This window comes from Bos taurus, chromosome 17, assembly GCF_002263795.3.
Source record: "Bos taurus isolate L1 Dominette 01449 registration number 42190680 breed Hereford chromosome 17, ARS-UCD2.0, whole genome shotgun sequence".
Classification (NCBI taxonomy): Eukaryota; Metazoa; Chordata; class Mammalia; order Artiodactyla; family Bovidae; genus Bos; species Bos taurus.
Window position 1 is genome coordinate 17,112,642 of NC_037344.1, and position 21,344 is coordinate 17,133,985.

The window sequence follows — 21,344 nt, forward strand, 5'->3', positions numbered from 1 at the left end:
CTCCTCCTGCCCCCAATCCCCCCAGCATCAGTCTTTTCCAGTGAGTCAACTCTTCTCATGAGGTGGCCAAAATACTGGAGTTTCAGCTTTAGCATCATTCCTTCCAAAGAAATCCAAGGGCTAATATCCTTCAGAATGGACTGGTTGGATCTCCTTGCAGTCCAAGGGACTCTCAAGTCTTCTCCAACACCACAGTTCAAAAGCATCAATTCTTTGGCACTCAGCCTTCTTCACAGTCCAACTCTCACATCCATACGTGACCACAGGAAAAACCATAGCCTTGACTAGACGGACCTTTGTTGGCAAAGTAATGTCTCTGCTTTTGAATATACTATCTAGGTTGGTTATAACTTTTCTTCCAAGGAGTAAGCGTCTTTTAATTTCATGGCTGCAGTCACCATCTGCAGTGATTTTGGAGCCCAAAAGAATAAAGTCTGACACTGCTTCCACTGTTTCCCCATCTAGTTCCCATGAAGTGATGGGACCAGATGCCATGATCTTCGTTTTCTGAATGTTGAGCTTTAAGCCAACTTTTTCACTCTCCTCTTTCACTTTCATCAAGAGGCTTTTGAGTTCCTCTTCACTTTCTGCCATAAGGGTGGTGTCATCTGCATATCTGAGGTTATTGATATTTCTCCTGGCAATCTTGATTCCAGCTTGTGCTTCTTCCAGTCCAGCATTTCTCATGATGTACTCTGCATATAAGTTAAATAAGCAGGGTGAGAATATACAGCCTTGACGAACTCCTTTTCCTATTTGAAACCAGTCTGTTGTTCCATGTCCAGTTCTAACTGTTGCCTCCTGACCTGCATACAGATTTCTCAAGAGGCAGGTCAGGTGGTCTGGTATTCCCATCTCTTTCAGTGGTCCTCAATTCTGCCTGAGCATTCAAATCCCTTAAAAAAAATTTTTTTTAAGCCAAGCTTTTAAAAATATAAATTCTTAGGCTCCCTTCTAGACCAGTTACCTTTGTATCTTGGTATGACACCTGAGAAGAAATATTTTTCAAAAGTTCCCAGGTGATTCTGGAGCCCGGTGGGGGCTGAGAGTCACTGCCCTAGATGCAGAATGGGGCCACTAGACGCCCAGGTGGATTTTAACCCGGTTATACGACAGACAACAGTGTTCTGAAGCAGGTGACTCCTTGCTTTCTGTGCTTCAGGATAGTTAGCCAGGAAAATAGATAAGTAGGAAGAATACCGAAAGCACTTTCAGCCTTGAGATCCCAGGATGCTGCAGGTCGATCACCTTTCTCCTGATGAGTAGATGTGATAACTGTCTTCATAAATGCCTCATAGCAGAAATCTCACGCATCGTGAAGTTCTCCCAGTTTGAGAGACAATTTTCTTCTGTTTGGGCCCTGTGTGCCATTTTGTTAGACACACAGACATGGTAGATAAAGCCCCAGCCTTCAGGTTTAATCCATAGACTGCGATGAGCCTCCTGGAAGACAGAGAGCACATTAATAGCAGACTTATGGCAGGCATGGGAGCACCTCAGAGTTTCTTCATGTTCAAGATAGCCCACCCAGAGCATTTGAGAAATGTTAAGCAAGGGGATGACAGAGGATGAGGTGGTTGGATGGCATCACCAACTCAATGAACATGAGTTTGGGCAAGCTCCAGGAGTTGGTGATGGACAGGGAAGACTGGCATGCTGCAGTCCATGGGGTTGCCAAGAGTCTGAGACTCTTGGGACGTGACTGAGAGACTGAACTGAGCTGCGGTGGGGAAAGGAGGTGGCTGATCAAACACGAGGAGGAGTTTTTGCAGAAGGACAGACAGTTTGAAAGGTCAGATTAATGTGTTGGGCTTATTAATTTTGGTGATAACAGCTGTCACTCATGGAGAACCCACCTCGTGTGGGACAGGTGCCAGGTGCTTCATCGATAGCCCCACTAGGTCCATGTTCACACATTTTAAGGTTAAAATGTACGTTGAGAGAGATTGAGTCAGTTCTCCCAAGGCACACAGAAAGTGGCAGAAGCAGGAGGCAAACACGAGCTCCCCAGCATTAAAGCCAGAGCCAAGGGGTGTGTCTGGATAGAATGTGGATGGACTTGTAGGTGTACATATGGACATGAGGTCAGTGGGGCCAGTAGAGGCTGGTTAGTGGGAAGTCTTGAAACCACTAATTGATTTGCAAGGCACCCAACAGCCACTGGAAAGAGAGAGGATCTACTCAGCCATTGTTTGTCTGCTCTTTTCAGAATTTCATTCTGTCAGAGCCCCTCCAAAAAGGCGAAGGGGCAGAGGAGAGGAGATCACGGCCCAGTCCTCCTCATAACCCATTTTCCTTTAGCAATCCTCTGGAAATAGCTAGGCAGGAACTTGGGAGTTTATGGTTTCCTTTTAGGTTGGGACTGTTTGCTCCTGATGGAAGGGCCATTATATGTATTCCATTGTGTCTGATTATGGCCAGTCCCTGGACCTGCCTGGCAAACTGCAAGGTCCATTTCTAGTTAAGGAACAGATATTAATTAAATATAAAATATAGAGGGCTCTTTGAAGGTCAGGCTTAGGGGAAGTAACTCTTTTTGTTGTTTAGTCACTAAAGCATGTCCGACCCCGTAGACTGTAGCCCGCCAGGCCCCTCTGTCCATGGGATTTTCCAAGCAAGGATACTGGAGTGGGTTGCCCTTTCCTTCTCCAGGGGGGATCTTCCTAACCCAAGGATAGAACCTGTGCCTCCTGCACCGGCAGGTGGATTTTTTACCACTAAGCCACCTGAGAAACCCAACTTGTTTTTTAGCAATTTGTAGAGATCACCAAGCCAATGTTTACTGTGAGTTACTGTTACCAGTACTTTATATTAATGTATCTTTATCTCTAAGGGCAATCTACAAGGACAGTTTTGGGGTCTCCTTGTGCAGAGGAAGAAACTATGATTCAGAAGACTTGACTGAATTGCCCAAAGTCACACAGATAATTAGTAAAAGAAAATGAATTTGAATCAAATTTTGTCTAGCTCCAAAATTTACGTTCTCTTCTACCCAAAGACAAAGAAGAACCTATCTGGAACCCTTTTCTAGAATGCTGGAAAAGTAGGTGGTGGAGTTATAAAACCAATGACTGAACCTTAAATTGCAGTGCAGCCCCTGTGGGACTCTGGGTAGCTCATAGAACCTCTCTGAACCTCAGTTTTCTCATCTGACATGGAAGTAACAGTACTAACTCACAAGGTTACTGTAAGGATGACCAATGACATGTCATCGTTAATGTCCCTGCCAGTTGCAGTGCAAGAATAGTTTCCTTCTGTCTCATAGGTAATGTCTCTTGGTTGATCAAAAGCACACTGTGTCCTGGTTTGAGGTAAACCCACCCCTCCATCCTCAGCGTGAGCTCTGTAGAGGATGCTTTCCATTCTTCTGTGAGGATCAAAACAGTTACCTTTCTTAGGAGTTTTAATCCCACCTGAGGACTTAACCCAGAGTGAATTAAGTATGACATTTTTCATCACTAGTGGCAGCTCCTACTAACAACTTGTGAATTCTGACTTCTAAGTGGCGGTCATTGCCATATCTTTCTTTAGAGTGGAGAGGATTCTGACTTGGTCTGGAGAAGACACTTCTCTGGAGATGGGAAAATTCATCCATAAACCCTGCATTTGTAGATCAAGACCGTCCAATTATATTAAGTGATGAAAGTTCTAAGTAACTGGTCTAAGTTCTAAGATGTCAGTATACTCTTAACTATAGGGAAGGAACACCTGAGTCGAAAGGCAATTCTCATTCAAAACAGGAAAAACATACTGAATAGATAGAAATAGAAAGCATTAGAAGGGTAGGGTTTTTCACTGTTGACTCCAATTTGGGGAAATTATCAATTATATGGTTCAGAGTCCACCATGTGGAACAACCTGTAGAGAGATACCATTTCTGGTGTTGTCAGATAAGATACAGAAAAGACTGACATTGCGTGGGACATACTGAAATGATCACTCTTATTTATCTGAGTTAAAGGTTTAACTGGACATCCTGTATCTCCTATATTTTATTCACTGAATCTGGCAACTCAAGACCTTATTGAACACTGACTGTTCTCTGCAGCAAGTCAGGGAGATGAACCCCTGGCGATTCTTCCAAGGGTACAGATTCTAGAATCAGACAGCCTGTGTTCAAACTGGGCTTTACCACCACAGCTCTGTGAACTTGGGCAAGTTGATGATTTTTGTTAAGCTTCTGTTCCCTCGTCTCTGAAATGGAGCTAGGAAGAGCATTTACTTCCTGAAATTATCCCCAGGATTCAGTGTGTCCAGTAAATACCTGTTGAGCACTTGCTTAGAATCAGTATCTGTCCTCCGTTCTGGAGGACACAGTCTGTGCCCTCATAGTGAGGGATGAGAGGCAGGCCATGGCAGAGTCAAGTAAGAAAGAATGCAGGTTAAAAGGGTGGGCACGTGCTGTTTCTCTTGGGTTTGTGTGTCTGTGAAGTGACATCTAGCAGAGACACAAATGACCTGGGGGAGCCAGCAAGTTGTGTCCGAAGGAAACGATTTCCAGGCAGAGAAGGGGCTGCTGCACAGGCCCTGGCTGGCAGTGGAACTGCCATAATTACTGCTCCTCGTAAAGAGGAGCAATAAGAGGCCACCGTGTCTGTGGCGGTGAGAAAAGGTGTTGGCAGCTGACCAGAGAGGTAGCTGAGGGAGGGGGAGGGGTATAGGGCTTGGAATCATTGGTGAGACCTGGAATTTGACTCCAAGTGAGCTGTGAGAACTCTGGAGTTGTGAGCAAGAGAGTAGTGTCAAGGCTCAGGTTTTAGAAGGACCACTTCTAAAACCACGTCCCAGATGGCTTAGTGGTTAAAAAAAAAAAAAAATCTCCCTGCCAATGCAGCTGATGTGCATTCAACCCTGGGTTAGGAAGATCCCTGGTGGAGGAAATGGCAACCCACTCCAGTATTCTTGCCTGGAGAATCCCACGGACAGAGGAGCCTGGTGGGCTACCGTCTATGGGGCCACAGGAGTTGGACACACACACACACACACACACACACACACACTTGCCATCTGCCTCTGCAAGGATTAAATTGTGAGCTGCTGCAGCTGCTGACCTTCAACACTTGAAAGGAGTTCAGGGTGGAGGGCAGAAATGAGGCACTCTGTGCTCTGGGAAACTGGCAAAACAGGTCAGATATTTTCAGGAGCTGATTTTAGGAGCCAAATTCATGCATCTCATATCTGGAAAAGCACTACATTCCATCACGGTGATGGCTGCTCCACATGACTTTATCACCTTTGTGAGACTAGCAGAAACTTTCTGCAAAAAAATATATGCTTGATTGCATGTACTCCCCCGTCACTGAAATGAAATATACTGACCTTCCCCCTACCTCTTAGGAGCAGTTTCTCAGCGCTATCTGAAATGTTGTCTCCCAGGCTATAGCCCTCATTTTGTACCCAGTGAAACTTAACTCTCAACCGTCACACTGTGTTTTTTTTTAAGCCTCTGAGAGAGACAACAGTGGTTTGGACCAGGGTGTGAACAATAGAAGTCGCAAACAGTGAGGGGAGTCCCTAGGATGTGGGTGTGTAGAGGTCTAAAGACTGAGCCCTGGAGCTCCCCAGGGATTCAAGATAGAGACGATGTGACAGAAAAAGAGTAGCCGGTAAGGCATAAATAGAACCAGGAGAAAGGAATTAAATGGAATTTAAACAAAACATGCAGTTTATGCCGAGCACTTAATCAGTTTGTAACTTTTAGCTCTTGTGTTTGTTGGAACACAAGTTTGGCTGTTGTAACCATAGACCCCAGAATAGAGTTAAGACAGAAATTCGATTTTCTCTTGCTTTGAGTTTACTTATGGAGTTCAGGACTGGTGTGGAGCTCAGTGGCATCAGGGGCCCAGTTCTTTTCAGTTCAGTCGCTCAGTCATGTCCGACTCTTTGCGACCCCATGAATCACAGCACGCCAGGCCTTCCTGTCCATCACCAACTCCCGGAGTTCACTCAGACTCAGGTCCTTCGAGTCAGTGATGCCATCCAGCCATCTCATCCTCTGTCGTCCCCTTCTCCTCCTGCCCCCAATCCCTCCCAGCATCAGAGGCTTTTCCAATGAGTCAGCTCTTCGAATGAGGTGGCCAAAGTACTGGAGTTTCAGCTTTAGCATCATTCCTTCCAAAGAAATCCCAGGGCTGATCTTCAGAATGGACTGGTTGGATCTCCTTGCAGTCTAAGGGACTCTCAAGAGTCTTCTCCAACACCACAGTTCAAAAGCATCAGTTCTTCGGTGCTCAGCCTTCTGCACAGTCCAACTCTCACATCCATACATGACTACTGGAAAAACCATAGCCTTGACTAGACGGACCTTTGTTGGCAAAGTAATGTCTCTGCTTTTGAATATGCTATCTAGGATGGTCATAACTTTTCTTCCAAGGAGTAACTGTCTTAATTTCATGGCTGCAGTCACCATCTGCAGTGATTTTGGAGCCCAAAAAAATAAAGTCTGACACTGCTTCCACTGTTTCCCCATCTAGTTCCCATGAAGTGATGGGACCAGATGCCATGATCTTCGTTTTCTGAATGTTGAGCTTTAAGCCAACTTTTTCACTCTCCACTTTCACTTTCATCAAGAGGCTTTGTAGTTCCTCTTCACTTTCTGCCATAAGGGTGGTGTCATCTGCATATCTGAGGTTATTGATATTTCTCCCGGCAATCTTGATTCCAGCTTGTGTTTCTTCCAGTCCAGCGTTTCTCATGATGTACTCTGCATATAAGTTAAATAAACAGGGTGACAATATACAGCCTTGACGTACTCCTTTTCCTATTTGAAACCAGTCTGTTGTTCCATGTCCAGTTCTAACTGTTGCCTCCTGACCTGCATACAGATTTCTCAAGAGGCAGGTCAGGTGGTCTGGTATTCCCATCTCTTTCAGAATTTTCCACAGTTTATTGTGATCCACACAGTCAAAGGCTTTGGCATAGTCAATAAAGCAGAAATAGATGTTTTTCTGGAACTCTCTTGCTTTTTCAATGATCCAGTGGATGTTGGCAATTTGATCTCTGTTCCTCTGCCTTTTCTAAAACCAGCTTGAACATCTGGAAGTTCATGGTTCACGTATTGCTGAAGCCTGGCTTGGAGAATTTTGAGCATTACTTTACTAGCATGTGAGATGAGTGCAATTGTGCAGTAGTTTGAGCATTTTGGCATTGCCTTTCTTTGGGATTGGAATGAAAACTGACCTTTTCCAGTCCTGTGGCCACTGCTGAGTTTTCCAAATTTGCTGGCATATTGAGTGCAGCACTTTCACAGCATCATCTTTCAGGATTTGGAATAGCTCTACTGGAATTCCATCACCTCCACTAGCTTTGTTCGTAGTGATGTTTTCTAAGGCCCACTTGACTTCACATTCCAGGATGTCTGGCTCTAGGTCAGTGATCACACCATAGTGATTATCTGGGTCATGAATATCTTTTTTGTACAGTTCTTCTGTGTATTCTTGCCACCTCTTCTTAATATCTTCTGCTTCTGTTAGGTCCATACCATTTCTGTCCTTTATCGAACCCATCTTTGCATGAAATGTTCCCTTGGTATCTCTAATTTTCTTGAAGAGATCTCTAGTCTTTCCCATTCTATTGTTTTCCTCTATTTCTTTGCATTGATCGCTGATAAGGTTTTCTTATCTCTCCTTCCTATTCTTTGGAACTCTGCATTCAGATGCTTGTATCTTTCCTTTTCTCCTTTGCTTTTCACTTCTCTTCGTTTCACAGCTATTTGTAAGACCTCCCCAGACAGCCATTTTGCTTTTTTGCATTTCTTTTCCATGGGGATGGTCTTGATCCCTGTCTCCTGTACAATGTCACGAACCTCATTCCATAGTTCATCAGGCACTCTATCAGATCTAGTCCCTTAAATCTATTTGTCACTTCCACTGTATAATCATAAGGGATTTGATTTAGGTCATACCTAAATGGTCTAGTGGTTTTCTCTACTTTCTTCAATTTCAGTCTGAATTTGGCAATGAGGAGTTCATGATCTGAGCCACAGTCAGCTCCTGGTTTTGTTTTTGTTGTATAGAGCTTCTCCATCTTTGGCTGCAAAGAATATAATCAATCTGATTTCCTTGTTGACCATCTGGTGATGTCCATGTGTGGAGTCTTCTCTTATGTTGTTGGAAGAGGATGTTTGCTATGACCAGTGCATTTTCTTGGCAAAACTCTATTAGTCTTTGCCCTGCTTCATTCCATATTCCAAGGCCAAATTTGCCTGTTACTCCAGGTGTTTCTTGACTTCCTACTTTTGCATTCCAGTCCCCTATAATGAAAAGGACATCTTTTTTGGGTGTTAGTTCTAAAAGGTCTTGTAGGTCTTCATAGAACCGATCAACTTCAGCTTCTTCAGTGTTACTGGTTGGTGCATAGACTTGGATTACTGGGTATCAGGGGCCCAGGCTCTTTCTAATCCACTCTTTTTTTTAATTTATTTTTTAATTGAAGGATAATCGCTCTACAGAATTGTGTTGGTTTCTGCCAAATATCAACATGAATCAGCCTTAGGTGTACATATGTACCCTCCCTCTTGAACCTCCTTCCCACCTCCCTCCCCTTCTAATCCACTCTTGAGGAAAGAGGAAGGAGATAGGATGGGTGTGTCTCTTTCCTTTAATGGGCACTCAAGAGCTTACTCACTGGAAAAGACCCTGATGCTGGGAAGGATTGAGGGCAAAGGAGAAGCGGGGGGACAGAGGATGAGGTGGTTGGATGGCATCATCAACTCAATGAGCAAACTCCAGGAGATAGTGAAGGACAGGGAAGCCTAGAGCGCTGCAATCCGTGGGGTCACAAAGAGTCGGACACTACCGAGTAACTGAACAACGTCACTTCTACTCACATCCTGTTGGCCAGAATCTAGTCACCCAGCACGAGAAGCTGCAGGGGACGCTGGGAAATGTATTCTTTTGCTGAGCATCTGGGTGCTCGGCTGAAATTTTGAATTCTGTACATGCAGGGAGAACAGACATATGGGTATTGATGAGCCAACGTCCAGTCTGTGTGACAAGCATGATTTCAAAAGTCAGTGCTCTCTGTATATGCCAATAGTATTCTTAAACTCAGAGGGAATTTCTCAGGTCCCTGATTGTCACTTACTTTTCAGATTGCTTCATCTTTTTCTGTTGTAAAATGTTACACCATAACTTCCAGAAACAAAACAAATCCTCCAAAACCACTTTTATTTTGAAATCATTATAGATTTATAAGAGGTAGCAAAGGAATGTAGAGGGAAGTCATATGCATTTCCTCTCCAAGACTTCTCCCCAGTGCTAACACCCCAAACATTCAGGCAATGTTAGGCTTCTTGGGTTGCGAAAGGTGGCTAGTACTGGGTGTCTGCCATCGAGAGACAAATGCTATTGAACTAGAGATCAGAACAGGAAGCCACACTCCCAACATTTCCTACAACCTCCCTGTTGAGTAGTTAGCCTTATTTCATCCATAAAGGGTCTCTATAGCCTTACTTAACCCTTTCCTTTCTTATGAACTGGGCTTCCCTGGTGATTCAGATGGTAAAGAATCTGCCTGCAATGCAGGAGACACAGGTTCAATCTGTGGGTCAGGAAAATCCCCTGGAGAAGGGAATGGCTAGCCACTCCAGTATTCTTGCGTGGAGAATTCCATGGACAGGAGCTGGCGGGCTATAGTCCATGAGGTCACAACGAGTCAAACACAACTGAGCAACACTTTCACTTTTTTTTTCCATATGAACTTTTGATTTGAGAAAGACTGATTTGGCTTTGAGATTTACTTCAATGTTAAGAAGCATGAGAATTTTCTGTTATTTATTTAAGATTGTTAAATGGCTTCAAAATAAACAAAGGACATACAGTAAATGATGGTATAGTCTAAGAGCCCTGTTATTTGGCAAGAAATTTCTCATGGTGTCAGGATTTGTCTCCATCGGTCCTGCAGACATGATACCAAGGACTTCAGCAGATTTCTCAGAAATACCAGTATTGTTTTTTTCCAGAAATTTGGAACTATCCGGGCAGATTTGATTGAGCAGATGAGATTTAAACAGAGACTAAAGGTGATCCAGACGCTGGAAGATACTACAAAACGGAATGTGGTGAGTCTTTTGAGAAATGGCATGTGGCCTTCTGTTCCCATCCTTCCTTGTATTCCCACTGACTCCAATTCCTGCTTGACAGACTAAGCGGATTGAAAAGAAAACAATCAGGAAGTTTCCCATTATGATATTTTTGAGTTTGTGAAAGTCATTGTGTTATTCTTTTTATATAAGGTACGAACCATTGTGACCGAAACTTCCTTTACCACTGATGAACTAGAAGAACTTTATGCTCTTTTCAAGGTGAGTTTCAAAGAAAATTCATGTACATTCAAGGGAGTGAAAGAGTTCACTTTTTTTTTTTCCTAATTTTTGGCTGCACTGGGTCTTCATCGCTTTGTGGGCTTTGCTTTAGTTGCGGGGGGTGGGGCCGCTCTCTAGTTGCGGCGTATGGGCTTTCTTTGCGTCGGCCTCTCTTATGAAGCAAGAGCTCTAGGGCACTTGGACTTCAGTATGTGCGGCTCCCAGGCCCTAGAGCACAGGCCCAATAGTTGTGGTCCACAGGCTTAGCTTCTCCAAGACATGTGGGATCTTCCCGGACCAGGGACTGAACCCATGTCTCCTGCATCAGCAGGTGAATTCGTTACCACTGAGCCACCAGGGAAGCCCAGGAGTTCACTTAAATAATTCAGCTAGTTCCTAGATTTTTCTGTTAAATTGTGAAGGGATAGCATGAGTGTCAACAGGCATACATAGGAAGATGGAGTAAAGAGTATAAAAATAGAGTACTTAGATTGGAAAATAAAGATATAATTCATTTAAGTTGGTGTTTTAGCCTTCTTCCTCCCCATGTAGTATTTTCACTGTTTCCTTGGACTTAAGCAAATAGGGTGTTACTTTATAATACTCATTGGAATGATGGCAATCAAGTTTAAATTCTCTCTGAAACTACTGTAAATTTTAATTTCCTCTATTAATCTGTATTCAAGCACCCTTAAAAGGAGATACATAGCCGGAATAAGAATAAAGCTGCTTGAATGTCTAAGGGAAAGCCTAGTTGTTTAAATTTCTATGATTTTGTATTTCTAAGTCAGCCCACACCAATCTTGATCATCAATAAGGAAATAGTATCATTAAATGAGGCAATGTAGAATTGTTTTTCTTCTAGGAAAAAAAAAGCATTTTTGTTTTAACTATCATTACCAACATCATAGATAAAAATGTGATAATTGCCAGGAAAAATTTTTAAAGGATGCCTTTTAAGCAGGTACCAATTTTATCACAATCTCTAATTGGCTAGTTTTTTGTTTGTTATAGAGCCTTTTATTTCCAGAACTAAAGATAATTGAGGATGGCAAAGATAGTATAGAAACGAACAGAAGAGGGCAGACATAAAGATCTGAGTTGGACACTAGTAGATCTTAGGATCAAATAGAGAATGTGAGAGCTGGGAATATTTTTGCCAGTATTCCTACTTAACCTGTTAGCTACTGGAGGCACCACCGTTTTATTTCTGTTTCTCTAGTATCTAGTTTCGTGTCCCTGCCCAATAGGTGTTCCAAACATGTGTGTTGAATACATAGGTGATTCAGTGATCTGTTTTCAGTCTAGTTCAATTTTGCCTGCTTCCGAGGCAGGCACAGAGAGGTTGATGGCTTTGTGCAGTCCAGCAGCATGGGCAACAGCGCCCCCAGCAGGCTGCGTTCAGCATTTAATGGTGCGGCTTTAAGCGTGTGCCATCTCATTCATGCTTTATTCAGATATGTAAAGCACTGTGCCCATTGCTCCATTATATGGTTTTCCATAAGGAGAGAAGAGTCCCTCTTCATTTCGTAGAGGGAAAAATACAATTATCCAACTTGGATTGAAAGAAAAAAATACAATGATCCAACTGAGATCAGATTTTAGAAGGATACTGAGGACTGGGAGAAATCTGCTTCACAGAGTCGGGGTGGGGGACGGGTAGGGCCAGGATTTAGGGCAACTACACAGAAGTGGGGAGTGGCAGCTGGAGGCAATGGGGAGGGCTATGACATTCAAAGGAGGAGGCTGACGTGGGGCACACCAGAAGAGCAAGACCAGGGCGGGCTGTGCAGAAGCCCAAGCTCCTGAGATCACTGAAGCCGTATCTTCTTCAGTGCCCCTGCCCTCTGCGGTCTGAGCACCTCCAGGTTCCAGGTGTGTCGTTTGTACACCAAGGATATTGCCTGAAGAAAGCTCTCCTTACATTCCAAAACCCTGCCCTCAGGTGTGTTGACAAACAGGAGTTGCCCAAGTCTTCTGAGTGCCGAAGAGAGAACCTGATGTCCTCGGTTGGTGTCAGGGATGGGAAGGATTCTCGGGTACTCAGTTCGGTTCAGCTACTCAGATGTGTCCAACTCTTTGCAATCCCATGGACTGCAGGATGCCAGGCTTCCCTGTCCTTCACTATCTCCCGAAGTTTGCTCAAACTCATGTCCACTGAGTTGGTGGTGCCAACCCAAGACAAAGACTTCAGAAAAGGACTCTTTCTTGAGTTTTTTGAAGACTTTTCATTGGCTTCAGTTCACCTGAACAAACATTTATTGAGGAATTGCCGTGTCAGACACACTGCCAGACTCTTCAGTCTTTTATAAAGTCAATTTCTGGGGGATTTCCTTCAGATACAAAGGAAAGCGACATTTGTTTCCCAGTTTTCTCCTTGGGCTTTGGGCTAAACTTGATAGAAAAAGGTGAAAGAATGCCACCCTGAGGCAGATTTGGGAGAAAATGTGATTCACGGCCCCTGGGCCTTATTTGAACTCTTTCTAAATTAGTCCTTTTTCAGTCTTGGGTCCGTAGTGCCCAGGTGATGGAGTAGGGGGTCTCATCAAAGGAGAGGGACACAGTCCCTTTGACTTGTTTCCTGATGGCTGTGAGCACCATGAATGTGCCTGCTCCACACCCGGGGCCGGTTCCAGAGGAACATGGATGCTTTAGTTAGGAGGCAGTGCTTTGGATAACTTTTATCCACTGATGGAGCTCCAGTAAAAGGGGACCCTTCCTATGGGGCCATATCACTAACTCGTTCCCACCCACGGGGCTGCTGGGCGTCACGTCGGAGTACAGCTCCACCCAGGGCACCCCTCGAACCTCAGCCTCTGCCTCCCTCCCCCAACCCCACCGCCATCACCATGCTCCTCCACTCCACCCCACCCAGCCCCCCACCATCCAGCAACACGTGAGTGCAGCCCCCAAGCCTAGTGGGCCTGACACACTGCCTTTATTCTCCTGAAGCTGCCCTGAGAAACCTCTCCTTCCTCCTCTCTTGGCTGCTCCCACTCCTCTCTCTGCTGGATTATTAGCTACAATTCCCAGTAAACAGGACAAAGACACTGGTCTTCTTTGCTCTTTTCTAAGTAAGAACAACACTGAAGTACTGCACTCTCACCACTGACTCCTTCTCAGAACCCCTAGGCAAGGGGGAACGATCTGGCGTGAGAGTGCTTTTTGCTATTGCAATGTTTATACATGTGTATAATGAAATAGTACAGCAGGAAATAAAGTAAAAATAAAGTCTCCCTTTGGATGCCCCTCTGTCTCCCCAGCCTACCATTCATCGCTAACTGTAAACCTCTACCTAGGGGGACCGGAGGCTTCTTACTGGCCTTTCTGTTAGATGCTTCGTCTTTGCGGTCTTCCTAGAATGGGCATGTGTTTCTGCCAGAATCAATATGACCTCCTGAATAAAAAGGCTGCCTTGTTTCCAAGGACAGAAACAGGAAGCCTTTAGCTGGATCTCTGTCCTCCTCCACCCTAGTGGTTCCTGCTCATAATTTTCCTGGCGCTATTTTCAGATGCACAAAACAGGAGGGACTGCATACTTGTCGCCTCAGTACTGGATGACTAGGATAATCTTTGGGCTTCCCAGGTGGTGCTAATGGTAAAGAACCAGCTTGCTAATGCAGCAGATGAAAGAGACACGGGTTCGATCCTTGTATTGGGAAGATTCCCCGGAGGAGGGCGTGGCAACCCACTGCAGTATTCTTGCCTGGAGAATTCCATGCACAGAGGAGCCCGGCGGGCTATGGTCTATAGGGTCGCAGAGAGTCTGACATGACTGAAGCGACTTAGCACATATGCAGGGTAATCTTGGTGACCTTGATGACCAGAAGGCAGGGGTTTACAGGACACTAAACTAGAAGTTTGGAAACCCAGAATCACATTATGATTCTGCTTTGACTATGATTCTGGTTAGCTGACTCGTGGAAGCCACTTACCCTCTGGGCTGTATACCATCCTCATAGGGAACAGGAGGTGATCAGACTGCCTGAATTACAGATCCTCTTCAGGTTAACACTCAATGTATTTCTTTTAAAACAGAGTATTTGTCTTTATGGTATTTCTTTTAAAACAGAATATTTGTTTGTCTTTATGGGAGTTACTCCTTAAAATGCTTGTGAGTGTGGGAGTAGCGGGGGCAGAAAATGGTGCAGGGGAAGTTCTTTCTTTCTTCACCTGCTCCAGTAATTGAAACGGGTTTTTCGTACCGGATATAAACACAGAGATGGTTGCCACGGAATTGGTGGGAGGTGGCCAGGTGGAGATAAATGTAAAAGAGAAGCCGAGGGTGCCCTGGGTCCAGACCACTGCCCCAGGAGATGCAGACCTAAAGTTTTTTCCCAGATTTGAGGAAGGCCTTTCTTGCCTGTATTTGCTGTGAGATGCAGCCTGCCATGTCATTCTGTCCTTCAATTCTGCAGGCGGAACACCTAACCAGCTGCTACTGGGGCGGGAACAGCAATGCGCTGGACCGGCATGACCCCAGCCTGCCTTACCTCGAGCAGTATCGCATCGACTTGGAGCAGTTCAAGGGCATGTTTGCTCTGCTCTTTCCCTGGGCCTGCGGAACTCACTCTGACGTGCTGGCCTCCCGCTTATTCCAGTTATTAGATGAGAATGGAGACTCTCTGATCAACTTCCGAGAGTTTGTCTCGGGGCTGAGTAAGGACATGATTGCATGAGTTTGGGGGTCGGGGTGGGGAAATCGGGGGAGATGGGGGAGCACCATAATCCTCCTTGCTGCCCTCAGGACCGTAGCCCTGCTTTCCTCGGAACACAGGGCTTACAGGACAGAGGAGCACGTTTTAAGGTCTGCAAGCTGATTGTAAATTTGTTTTTAGTTAATGGATATATCATATGATTAAATCATTACCTTCTACATTAGTTAGTCTCTCAGTCGTGTCCAGCTCTTTGTTACCCCATGGACTGTAGCCCGCAGGTTCCTCTGTCCAAAGCATTTCCCAGGCAAGAATACTGGAGCGGGTTGTCATGCCCTTCTTCGGGGGATCTTCCCAATCCAGGGATCAAACCTGGGTCTCCCACCTGGCTGGTGAATTCTTTACCATCTGAGCCACCAGCCCACAGATAGTCTTCAGCACTAGTTAATATACTTTATCACGGAATTTGCAAGAATACCACCTTAAACCCTAAATTCACAGACCACAATAACTTTATGAGGGAAGAAGAAATGTTTGGATATGGATAGCTTTTACTTGTCCCAACATATATTTATACTACATATGATATATTTCATAAAATTTTATGAAACATTTCATAATTTAATAAAAGACTAAAAAAAGTGAACAGCTCTGCAGTCTAGTGGAAGTCTTTTCTCTCCATTTTGTGGGGAGGAAATGTGTCCATTCCTGAGAATGCACACCCACACCCGACAAGCATCACAGGTTTCTGCCTGTCAGCCTCGCTCTCTGACCTGTTTACTGCCCTATATTCCACTGGGCTTGTTGCATTAATATTTGAGCAGAAAAGCTATGTGGTGGTCGAGCTTCACCTGACATGAGGTTGTGGATGTAGCAGGCATTATGTCGGGCTGCCAGAATTAAATAGGAAAAAAAATTTTAATTCTAATTGTGCTACACTCTGTGGCCTGGTCCATGCACTTGAAAGTGACATGTGCCCAAGGAAAGATGAAGGCATCAGGTATTGAGCCAACAATGATTCCAGAAAGCACCCTAAATCATAAAGAATAATGACTTGGAAGGCTTAAAGGCCAGAGGAAACTGATGGTTGTTAAAAAAACAAAGGGGAGTAGGTGAGGCAGCCTTAGATAAGTAAAAACTATTTGTAGAAAGCACTCAGACACATCATTCAAAAGGGCTGCATGGAGGAAACTAGCCTTTATTAAGCGTAGGCACCATTGTGATGCTTTAGAACTTGTACATTATCACTGAATCCAAACAGACCTTTGAGATAATAATAATATATCTGTACTTCCCCGGTGGCTCAGTGGTAAAGAATCTGCCTGCCAATGCAGGGGACACAGGAGACATGGGTTTGATCCCTGGGTCAGGAAGATCCCCTGGAGGAGGGCATGGCAACCTACTCCAGTGTTCTTGCCTGGAGAATTCCATGGACAGAGGAGCCTGGCGGGTTACAGTCCATGGGGTCACAAAGAGTCAGACATGACTGAGCAGGAGCACAGAAGCACACAATAGTGTTGATAACTAACATTTATACAGCACTACTCAGCCAGGCTTCACTCTCAGACTTTATGTGCATTTAATTTACCTAAGGCACACAGCGGCAAAGTTGGTGTTTGAACTCAAGCACGCTGGAAGCAAGAGTGTGAAGTTACTATGATGCTTTATTATCTGTGTGCTTGCTATTAATACCCTCATTTTCAGTTAAAGAGATGGTGGCTCAGAAAAGTTAAGCAACATGCTGGAATATTCATTTTTAGCAAGTCAAAATATATCTGTTATTCAACTGAAAGGCAGTTTATCCATGCTGGGCCCAGGATTCAGATAAAGTTTGTCTCAGAAGCACATCCTTTTTCATTATTCTGTGCTTAAGGACAGCAAATAGATTTTTTTTTATTTTTTTTTTTAGGGAAGAAGGAGGTGTTGATTTTTAATTACACAAATAATACATAAATACATTCTGCTTTTTAAAAAAGTGAACAAAGAAACTTGCATGGTGGTCCAGTGGTTGAGACTCCAAGCCTCCATTGCAGGGGGTGCAGGTTCAATCCCTGGGCAGGGAACTAAAATCCCACATGCCATGCAACATGGCCAAAAAATAAATATATAAAAGCAATAAAATTTTTTATTTTTAATTTTTTTGTTTTTTTAATATAAATTTATTTATTTTAATCGGAGACTAATTACTTTACAATATTGTATTAGTTTTGCCATACATCAACATGAATCCGCCACGGATAAAATTTTTTAAAAGTAAGCAAAATAAAATAAAAAAGTGAAACAATCCAGACAAGACTAGAGACATTTTGACCCTCTCCTAATCTTTTCTGTTCCAAAGTAACTACTTAGTATCATTGGTATCTATCAAAAGGGAGATATTTTTTTAATGACCTTTGGACAAAATAAGGAGAAAAAAAAAAAAAGACAGATTCTACATGTAGAAAGGGGTCAAGGAATTTTTGCTGTAAACATCTTTGCTGCAGCCAGTTTCACTGTACAACTAAGTGGCCATAAGGCTGTTTTAACATGAGAGATAAAAATACTTAGTTGACAGTCATGACACTAGAAAAGGATAACAAGTCAGTGCTTGTAAATCCTTTGATGAGCATGGCATCTGGTCCCTTCACTTCATGGCAAATAGATGGGGAAACAGTGGAAACAGTGACAGGTTTTATTTTCTTGGGCTCCAAAATCACTGCAGATAGTGACTGCAGCCATGAAATTAAAGAATACTTGCTCCTTGGGAAAAAAAGCTATGATCAACCTAGACAGCATATTAAAAAGCAGAGACATCACTTTGCCAACAAAGGTCCATCTTGTCAAGGCTATGGTTTTTCCGGTGGTCATGTGTGGATGTAAAAGTTGGACCATAAAGAAAGCTGAGTGCTGAAGAATTGAGGCTTTTGAACTGTCGTGTTGGAGAAGACTCTTGAAAGTCCCTTGGACTGCAAGGAGATCCAACCAGTCCATCCTAAAGGAAATGAACTCTGAATATTAATTGGAAGGACTGATGCTGAAGCTGAAACTCCAATACTTTGGCCACCTGATGCGAAGGACTCATTGGAAAAGACCCTGATGCTGGGAAAGATTGCAGGCAGGAGGAGAAGGGGATGACAGAGGATGAGATGGTTGGATGGCATCACCGACTTGATGGACACAAGTCTGAGTAGGCTCCAGGAGTTGGTGATGGACAGGGAGGCCTGGCGTGCTGCAGTCCCTGGGGTCACTAAGAGTCAGACGTGACTGAGCAACTAAACTGAACTGAACTTGATGAGCATAGTCATCCCTCTCACTCATCAAAACTAGAAGTTTACCAAGCTATGGCAGATATAAAAGAAGTGTCTGCTAATTCACAGTGACCTTCAAGAGCACTAATAATTGATTCTTAACTAATTTGGGTACGACAGCTTCTCCTCTCAGGCTGTCTTTACCAAATTTATCACACAGTATTAGACATTGATGGCAAAAGGAGAATCAAGCTCCTCCTGCCCCCTGAAAAGGAAATGATTATGTGATCCCTGAGGGGTATATAAGTTTCTTGAAAATGGTGAAAACACAGTCTGGCTTAGGTTAGCTTGCTAAAGGATTTGCAAAAATTGATATCTGGTTTTCCAGTGTAATGTAACCATCAACCAGTAATTATTTTTGTCTCTTATGGCAAAATGACCTTATGGTCAATTCGTTGTGGGGTAAATCTGCTTCTGGCAAACATGTTCAGGATGAAAATACCTCTGTGTAGGAAGTGACAGGAATCAATATAAATATATAATTTATTTAAGCTTAGGCAAACCCCAACAAGGCAAATACTCTTCAAAATCTTGGGAAAAGGAAAGAGAGGCTTGCAGTCCATGATAGTGAAAATAGTGGAGAAGAGTACTTAGGCTTCTTAAAATGCAGTTGAGTTATTTGAGCAAAATAAACTTCACCTAGATTTCTGGGAGGAGGCTCAGAGCTGTAGTCAGTCATGCAGGTCGATTACAGCTATGGAGATGGACAAGTCAACTAGGAAAGAGAAGTTCTGTTCAAGTCTTTAGAAACTAAAGAAAGAATTCTGGAAAAGATGGGTCAGTAATTTCAGTGTCCATCCCCAGAAAGATCCCCCCTGAAATGAGTGACCAGATGAGTCTCTATGGAGTTAGAGATAAGAGATTACTATCTGAAGGTGCAAAGTAGCTGGATCTCCTTTTTCAGTGGTATTGCTGGAAGGCAGCTTTTCTAAACAAGCCACTAGGTCACAAAGCAGCTGGTCATTGGACGTTGGAGAGTTGGAGGGAAATGGAAGCTGCTGATTCCATGACTGACTGAACCCTGCACCCAAAGCATGACAGCCAACAGAGAGTTCTCTGTACACTGGGCTTGATGTTTGACCTCTGTGGTTGTTTCCTCATTTACAAAGTAATGATTGTCAGAACTGAAAGAAATAATTCAAGTTAAGTTCCTACAGCAGTGCCTGGCTCAGAAAGTGTTAGTTATTGTTGTCTGTACAATGACTAGGAACCCCCTCTACCTGACTCAGGCAGCGATTTATACTATCAAGGTAGAGAGGCACACTAAATGTGTCAGTTACACAAAGCTGGAAGAGACGGTCAGCATGTTGGAGGACAAAAACAAGATGGAAAAAAATAATATTAGAGGAGGGAATGATTGGTAATATAAATTGATAGGGATAAATCAGAAGCCTAACATTTTTCAAAATTATTTATTTATTTATTTGCTTATTTTTGGCTGTGCTGGGTCTTTTGCTGCACGGGGGCCTTCCGTAGTTGGGATAAGCAGGGGCTACTCTCCTGTTTCAGAGCGTGGGCTCTAGGGCCTGTGGGCTCAGTACTTGTGGCTCAGGGACTTAGTTGCCCAGAGGCATGTGGAATCTTCCCTGACCAAGGATCAAACCCCTTTCCCCTGCATTGGCAAGTGGATGCTTAACCAGTGGACCACCAGGAAAATCTCCAAAAGTCTTACATTTTAAGAAATGATTGTAAAAGGACTGTATGTCTGCATATACATGCATACAGTGGTTGCAGCTATGCTTTCTAGAGTCAGACAAATCTGAGTTCAAATCCTGGGCCTGCCACTTGCTGTTAATAGCTTATGGCCTTGAACACATTACTTGGGTAAGCCCGGCCTTTTTCATCTGTAAAGTTGGGATAATAACAGTGCCCATCTCATAGAATTCTTGGGAGAGAAAGTGAAATGCACATGGAAAGAAGTGAACAGAGGGTTTGTTGTTCCATTGCTCAGTGCCTGCAGCACGTCAGGCTTTCCTGTCCTTCACAAAGTGAATGGTTCACGAATGTCTGTCGTTATTTTCATGATTAGTATGAGTCAGTGTGCAGATGTCTTGAGGTTTAGTTGACTGTGTAGTCCAACTCCAGACTGAGGAGTATAAACAGCTGAATGCAGACTTAGGCTGTATTAGGGGAAGAGTCAGGAACAGTTCCACTCTTTTCCACAGTGGACAAAAGCCATCTGGAACTCTCTGTCCAGAGGCAGACTGATGGGCGCATTAACACATAAGGTAGATGTGAGTAAAAATCAAAAAGAGTGTACAAACCATGTCATATGAGAAAGTTGAAAAAGACTTAGAGAGGTGTAGCCTGGGGAATATAAATTTGCCTTGAAAAGGTAAGATGGTGGGAAACAGGACAGCTGTCCTTAAAATCTGAGGGATTGTTGCAATGAAGATGCAGTAGACCTATTCTATTGACTTTCAAGAGTCAGAAGAGGAATAGTCCTACATCTTTTGTTGAGTCATAATCTCTGAGATCTGATAAGAACTGTGGAAATTTTCTTCCCCCAAAATGACATTGGCTTGTGAACACATTTTATGTTGTATGCAGTTCATGAACTTGATGAACCTGGGTCTGCAGGTTAAGGGTCCTGACCGAAGTAAAAACAACAGGAGCACTTTCAGTGTTTCTGGAATTCCCTGGTGGGATGAGATGCCTCTGGCTGGGATGAGCTCCCCATCTCTGACTCTGAGGATGTTCAAGCAGGTGCTGGATCCTCTCCTATGTGGATGTGGACATGGGAGGTCGGATGAGATAATCTCTGCTGTCCCTGTCAACCAGTCCAGATCCTGTGATTCCTCTTTCCCCAAATCTCATTCATCTTGAACTCTGCGCTCTGAGGATATGTATTTACAAAGTGTTTTCTGATTCCTGAAATAACTATTGACTTTAAGGGAGGAAGTAACAAGATTCTCTTTGGATTGAAACAGTGGCGATATAATGGCAGCTGTGTGCATGCTAAGTTACTTAGTCCTGTCCGACTCTTTGTGACCCTATGGACTATAGCCCACCAGGCTTCTCTGTCCATGGGATTCTCCAGGCAAGAATACTGGAGTGGGTTGCCATGCCCTCCTCCCAGAGATTTTCCCAACCCAGGGA

At 43.8% G+C, this 21,344-nt stretch overlaps 1 protein-coding gene across 1 annotated transcript in view; it reads left to right on the plus strand.

Moving 5' to 3' along the window:
* The window catches only part of TBC1D9 (TBC1 domain family member 9), a 128,690-nt gene that overhangs the window by 99,323 nt on the left and 8,023 nt on the right, over positions 1-21,344 (plus strand). The window contains exons 14-16 of the mRNA XM_024977574.2: positions 9,962-10,060; positions 10,235-10,303; positions 14,722-14,962. Of these exons, the coding sequence (XP_024833342.1) occupies positions 9,962-10,060; positions 10,235-10,303; positions 14,722-14,962 (409 nt within the window). The remainder of the gene's footprint in view (positions 1-9,961; positions 10,061-10,234; positions 10,304-14,721; positions 14,963-21,344) is intronic.